Raw genomic sequence first — 7,099 nt, forward strand, 5'->3', positions numbered from 1 at the left:
AATAAGAAGGGCGCGACGGCAGGAGAACGGAAGTTAAGATCTTGCGCTGCAGGAGGAAGGCGGTGCTCCGCGGAAGCTTCTTCCTTCTTTCAGGCACCGGTTGCGCGTGCGCCTGTGCACATTCTAGTGCTTTCTAGAAAAAGTGGGCGGTGGGGTGGAGCTTGGAGTTGGGGTGTGACGAGAGAGGGCGGGCCCTTCACGGGAAAGCTGGGCTTCTGAGCGAGTCCCGCGTGTTCGCTTATAACGGTCTTCAGAGAGCACGTGGCGAGTCACAAGCTTGGATCCTAAGTTCACGGGCATAAGCTTGGGGGCCTGAACCTGGGTGGGACAGGCAAGAGCTTTACATGGGCCGTATGGGAAAAATGACAACTACGATTTCTGAAGAGAAACTGCATCTTGCGCTGCACCGGTTTCTCCCATTGCCCAGCGAGGCTGTGTGTGGGTCCGACAACGAACGCACGACGCTTTGCGACCACAAGCCCCAAACAAAGCAACGTGCAGTTACGGGAGCCTTACGCCCGCGACTCTGGCGAAAACGCTGCGCCCCGCCCCCAAGCCCGTTGCTTTGATGTGGTTGGCGGGCTCCATCGTCACGTGCACCCCAGCGTAGGCAGTGATTGGAGGAGTCGAAGTAACAGATCGTCCCATCAGCCGCTCGGCAGCGGGGCTTGTTAGTTCCGGGTCGAGGCATAGGTGACCTCCGGAATCCGAAAGCTTTTCCATGAGTTATGGCTGCGGCCGGCGAGCGGCTGGGACACCGATGAGGAGAGAACGCGAGGCTTTTCCGAAGCTTTGTCCACGATCCCTCAGCGATGGCCCTCCGGTCGCGGCTCTGGCAGTGGCTGTGGGTTTGCAGGAACCCTGGTAATTCCCTCTTCTCTCAGACGACTCCCCAGGGCCCGCACAGTAAGTGTGCATATGCAAGAAGTGTTTTTATATTCAACCCCACCGAACAGTAAACTGGCCAACAGCATTGTGATGACAGTAGGAAATTAAGAACCAGGGTCTGTGATGGTTGTACCCTGTGACCAGATTTACCTGTGCTCTCCTTTTCGGTGGGTGGATGGGGATAGAGGTTGGGTCATAGTCCTGTTTTGTCCGCGTTTGTCATTTTTTAAGATACATGTGGTGGTTCCCATTCTTAGGGTGTGGGGTCGCAGCGCTCTCAACCAGTTCCAAGCCAGCCGCGAAGCCTGAAGTGGACCCTCTGGAAAATGCAGCTGTTGCCCCAGAGTTCACCAATCGGAACCCCCGCAATCTGGAGCTCTTAGGTGTGGCCAGGAAAGAGCGGGGTTGGGGGACAGCGTGGCCCTCCCGTGAGTTCTGGCACAGGTAGTTAAGTCGGCTAGTTAACTGACCCTACAGAGCAGTGCGCGGTGCCCTACAAATTGTTTTCATCAATTCAGTCAACGGGCCAGATATTTCTGGAGATTTTCTCAGGAAGCTGCTGTTTGGTAGTGGAGGAGGGGTTAGTGGACGGGGGGTGGGAGGTTGTAGGGAGGGGTGACCCTGGGGAGACAGACAATAAATAGGTGTCAGGGAGAAAATTTAAAGAGGATGATATTAGGATGGAGAGACTAGGTGCCTGCTAACACCTCTTCTGAAAGATAAGACAATCTGTCAAGAAGAGCATTCCCAGCAGAGGAAATGGCTAGGGTGGGAATGGGCTTGTGTGTTTTTGAAGAACTACAAGGCTAGTGTACCTGGAGCTCAGTGTGCAAAGGAGTGAATAGTGTAAGATGAAAATGGAGAGGTAGGTAGGAAACATCATTAACTTTGTAAATTGAAGTAAGCACTTTACAGTTTTTCACAATAGTGGGAAACAGAGAATTTAATAAAGTTTGAGCTTGAATTGAAGATCATTCTAGTTGCTTTGGGGAAAAATTTGTAAGGGGGGAAGGACAGAAGCAGGAAGACAAGTTAGGAGTCTGTTCTTTGTTATAAAGATGGTTATTTATTGAACATGTTGTATTTGCCAGGAACTCTTAGTTGCTTTATGTGCATTTTGTCATTTAGCCCTTAAAATTACTTTATGAAGCAGGTACAGTAATTTCCTCCATTTTATGGGAGCAAGAGAATCAAGGCTTAGGGTAATAAGCTCCAGAGCTAAGATACAAACATGTTTTGTCTGACCTACTAAGAGCCAAGACAGTATAAATTGTTACAGTAATTACAATTATTGTGCTGTGCTGCTTTATGTTGGTGTTTATTTGCTGGCTATTTACTTGTTAAGCATTTGTTGAAAATGGAATATTTCTTAAGGACTGTATAAAATTGTAATTGGAAGTTACATAGGAGTCGTAATTGTGTGATACGTTCATTCAACAAACATTAGGCCTATGACACTTCTTAGGCATCATGCTAGATGGAGGAGATGCAAAGATAAAGTACATGACATCCTTGTTAGCAAAAATTTTAACTTTTGTTGTGGAAGATGGAATAGGGATAATAAAATTTTACAGTTTGCTATGATGTATTTTTACTTAGTGTACATAGGAAGGAGTCAAAGGCAGTAGGCAGATCACTTCAATTGATCTAAAATTCTTTTGACACATTCAACCTATTTACTTAATATTTGGATCATGTAAATAATTAGAGAACTATTTTCCCACTTTTTTTCCCCTATCTGCTATATTCATAGTATTATCAGTATAGAATTTTGGCGCATTATAATGGGAAGTGACCTTAAAAAGGATGAGTCCTATGCCTTTGTTGAACAAGTGGTTTAAGACAAGGACCATGAGCAAGAGTTGGCTTGCAAGCTAAAAATTCCTTTCTTTAAAACATGAAAAAGAATTCCAAAGAAAAATATTTTGTGATGTGAGGATTATATAAAATTCAAATTTCATTATCCATAAAGAAAGTTTTATTGTAACCCACTACCACTCATTCTCACCTGGCTGTTGTAGTATTACTATGGCTGAGTCGAGCAGTTGCAGGAGACCCTATGGCTTACAAAGCCTAAAACATTTACTATCTGAGCCTTTATGGAAAAGGGTTGTTGACCTTTGATTAAGAAATTGTGATTTTTACTAGGGCTGCCAGCAAAACCAAGGGTGGAACCCACATTTCTCAGTCTAGTGCTTTTTCTGCTGTTTCACACTAAGAATCCTAGTGTGATTTCTAATTTTGGTGTTTTCTTTAATGTGAGCTTAATTTTTAAATGCGTAATATAAATGTATGCTGTAAAATCCAAAGAGCAAACAGGTTTTCTGTGTATCCTTTTGGAGATAATTTGTGCATGTAAGTATAAACTTGTAGCTTTTAAATTACAAATATTAGGGTACCTGGGTGGCTCAGTCTGTTAAGTATAAGCATCTGCCTTTGGCTTATGTTGGGCTCCCTGCTCAGCTGGGAGCCTGCTTCTCCCTCTGCCAACCACTCCCCCTACTTGTGCTTTCTCTCCCCGTGTCTCTGTCAAATAAATAAATAAAATATTTTTAAAAAATTACAAATATTAGCATACCACATACCCTGAATCCTCCTTACCTCCTTCAGAATATGCCTTGGAAATCCTTTGTGTTGTTTAGGAACGTTGGCTCTGGAGCCAGACCCCTGGACTGAAGTCCCAGCTCCATTACTTACCATTAGTTGTAATCTTGCTGAAGTTACTAAACCTTTTCGTGTCAGTTTCTGTGGCCTTAAGAAAAGAGAGAAAGAAAAAATAAAGAATGAGAGATCATTTTGAAACATGAGTTCTGCCTGTAAACAAAACAGTGCCCGGCACAGTAGGTGCTCAGTGAATGTCAGCAAAAGCACTGTTCTAAGTGCTACTTCATTCTTTCTGGTAACTACAGAATACCACCGTGTGGGTGGTTTAGTTAGCTAGCTCCGTATTGGTGATTACCTTAATGATTCCAAACAGTGTAGCAATGAATTGCCTTGTCCATGCAGCTCATCAGTGAGGGGCATGTTTTCATAGGCCTGAGAGTCTTTAATATTTTGTTTCTGCGAACAGTCTGTTCAAATCCTTTGCCTATTAAGGTATTGGTCTTTTTTTTTTTTGAACTGATTATAGGAGGCTTCTTTACGTATGGAAATTAGCCCTATGAATAATGTGTGTTTAAAGTATTTTTTGTTTCTTGCTGCCTTTTGACTTCAGTTTACTGTTTTTTTGAACTATAGAAAACTTTTATCAATTTTTTCTTTATAAAAGCTGGATGACATGTTTGATGTCTTATTAAAATAGGCTTACTTTAGACTCTTAATCATAGGAAACAAACCGAGGGTTGCTGGAGGGAAAGGAGGTGGGGGAATGGGAGAACTGGGTGATGGACATTAAGAAGGGCATGTGATGTAATGAGCCCTGGATATTATGTAAGACTGATGAATCACTGACCTCTATCTGAAACTAATAATATGTTATATGTTAATTAATTGAATTTAAATAAACTAAATAGACTTACTTTGAGGTTGTAAAAAAAATCTGGCTAGTATTATGATTTCAGTTTTTAATTTCAATCTGACCATTCGTGCATTTATTTTGGTGTTAGCTGGAAAGTAGAAACAGAGTAAGTATATCCTTAGTCATTGGAGGGTCACAGCTTAGCTGTGCCTCCTCAAATCCTTTTTTGAAGTGATGCTGTGTAATAATTATTACATCTCAGAAATACCAAAATTCTCTTGGATATTTGAGGTTAAGTGGAAATGTTTGGTTTATTGTTATTGAGGATATCCTCATGAAGACGGGAAAAACAGCTTTCCCAAGTCATATCCATATTCCCAAGTTCTATCCAGGTTAACTGTGATGAAGTAAATGAAACAGACATTGCATTCTTGAGAAATATGTAGGCATTTATTCACCTGAGTCCATTTATCTTTAGGATTCTTTTATGATTTTATTCTCTTCTCATCTCATGTAGGTTGCGAGTTATAAGGACTCAGCATCATGTAGAAGCGCTGGTTGAGCATCGCAACGGCCAGGTTGTGGTTTCAGCCTCCACTCGGGAATGGGCTATTAAAAAGCACCTTTACAGCACCAAAAATGTGGTGGCCTGTGAGAGTATAGGACGAGTGCTGGCAGAGCGATGCTTAGAGGCAGGAATCAACTTCATGGTCTACCAACCCACTCCTTGGGAGGCAGCCTCAGACTCGGTATTTTGATTTTCATGTACTTATTTTTAAAAGGTATTACTTCTTGGGGCACCTGGGTGGCTCAGTCGTTAAGCGTCTGCCTTCGGCTCAGGGCGTGATCCCGGAGTCCTGGGATCGAGCCCCGCATTGGGCTCCTCCGCTGGCAGCCTGCTTCTCCCTCTCCCACTCCCCCTGCTTGTGTTCGCTCTCTCGCTGGCTGTCTGTCTCTCATATGAATAAATAAAATCTTAAAAAAAAAAAAAAAGTATTACTTCTTGACAGCAGGTGCTTATGTAGTAACAATAGTTGCATTTATCACGTTCTTTCCATGTGGCAGATGCTGAGGTGGGTATCCTGATATGCGTGACCTCATTCCGTCCTCAGCAGCCCAGAGGGTCAGGAGTAGTATGCCCAAGTCACCTGAGGCTGGCTTATGCAGACTGAGTCCAGGGTGACTGACTCTACAGCTGCAATGTCTACCACTCTGCTTCCCCGTTCACGTGTTAACATCTCTCTGTATGATGAAACGGTATCTTGTCTGTATGATGAAATGCTACTAATCTTTGGCATCCCTTCAGTCTCTTACCTATGTCATTATTAAGATCACTTTCTGGAAAATCAGCGTAGGCTTGGAAGTTAGCAAAGAGCAAGTCAGCTGTTTTAGTTCTCTTGGGAAGCGAACTGTTTATTGTCAGCTTCTTCGTTGTGCTGACTTAACCTTTTCCTTTTTCCGGATCTTCAAAATCAGATGAAACGGCTACAGAGTGCCATGACAGAAGGTGGTGTGGTGCTGCAGGAACCTCGGAGAATCTATGAATAAAGAGGAGCATTAATCTGAATGTGGGAATATAAAGCTGTGAACTGTCCCGTCCTTCAGAAGAGAGCATTTGGAAGAACAGCCAGCTTGGAAGTTTTGTATAGTCATGTAACAGTGGAATGTTATTACTAGTTAAGGTCATTCCCTCCTCCCCGTGTGTGTGTGTTGGGGGGGCGCAGTGGTTTCATCAAGGGCTAAATTCTTCCCCCCCTGTTGGACAGGAGAGAAGTATCTGAGAAAAGCTGTTGCCAATTACAATTAACTTCCCAAGGGCAAATTAAATGTTGTTTATAAGAATAAACGCAGATTATGAGCAGTTTCTGGTTACATGAAATCTTTGCCTTTGAGCCCTCTGTGGCAAGAAGAGGTTTGTGCAAACTGTTACCATGTCCAGCTCATAGTGGTTGATCTCAATAAATGATAGCTGTTGCTGCTCACAGTGTGGATCTTTTTTTAAAATAGGAAATGTCCGTATCAGTTAATTTACTATAAACAGTCTTAGTGCTGTGAAGATAAAAGGTGCAAATCGTGACCTCAGCTGGGGCTCCTGAACCCTGATGTGCAGAACCAGATGTGAAAGAAGAAAGGAACGCGGTGCAGAACTGAAAGTGGAGGTGGAAAGGAGCAGGGTCGGTGTATGCTCACTTTGCCTTGAAGTGAGAATTTGTTGGATAGGAGATAAAGCTTGAAGTGCCATCACCTTAATCTAAAAGCTTGAAGTGCCATCACCTTAATCTGGGCTAGGTGGGAATCACCGCAGCTTTTACAGGTTTTGATTAAATCAAATGACTATTTCCGGCTATTTAAGACCGGTGCGATGAGAAAGAACCTGTCAGCAGTTAAGGTGGCTTCTAGAGCATTTCCCAATTTTTAAATGTGTATCCGAATTATATTTTTATACAGAAGTGAAACATTACTATTTCTAATCTGAGTGCTTAATATTTTAAAAAGGTGGGTATGCACCAATTTTTTTTTTTTTTAAGATTTTATTTATTTGACAGAGACAGAGATAGCCAGCGAGAGAGGGAACACAAGCAGGGGGAGTGGGAGAGGAAGAAGCAGGCTCACAGCAGAGGAGCCCGATGTGGGGCTTGATCCCATAACGCCGGGATCACGCCCTGAGCCGAAGGCAGACGCTTAACCGCTGTGCCACCCAGGCGCCCCTGCACCAATATTTTTTAAAAGTATGATTTGTTCTGAGAGGCCTTC

The 7,099-nt window shown here is 43.2% G+C and overlaps 1 protein-coding gene across 3 annotated transcripts; it reads left to right on the plus strand.

Moving 5' to 3' along the window:
* Nucleotides 1-655: 655 nt before the first annotated feature.
* MRPL18 (mitochondrial ribosomal protein L18) lies at nucleotides 656-6,327 on the plus strand. 3 transcript variants are annotated; one of them, XM_045805450.2, is made up of 4 exons: nucleotides 656-864; nucleotides 1,146-1,332; nucleotides 4,863-4,945; nucleotides 5,822-6,327. In XM_045805450.2, the coding sequence occupies exons 1-4, from the start codon at nucleotides 813-815 to the stop codon at nucleotides 5,887-5,889; spliced, it is 390 nt and encodes a 129-aa protein (XP_045661406.1). In that variant the 5' UTR covers nucleotides 656-812; the 3' UTR covers nucleotides 5,890-6,327. The 3 variants fall into 3 exon arrangements, with proteins under 3 accessions (XP_045661406.1, XP_045661402.1, XP_045661401.1); XM_045805446.2 differs by having other exon boundaries at nucleotides 678-864; nucleotides 4,863-5,094; XM_045805445.2 differs by having other exon boundaries at nucleotides 679-906; nucleotides 4,863-5,094.
* The last annotated feature ends 772 nt before the right edge of the window (nucleotides 6,328-7,099 follow it).

The sequence above is a fragment of the Ursus americanus genome, chromosome 11 (assembly GCF_024610735.1).
Source record: "Ursus americanus isolate L20-20 chromosome 11, mUrsAme1.1.p, whole genome shotgun sequence".
Taxonomy (NCBI): domain Eukaryota; kingdom Metazoa; phylum Chordata; class Mammalia; order Carnivora; family Ursidae; genus Ursus; species Ursus americanus.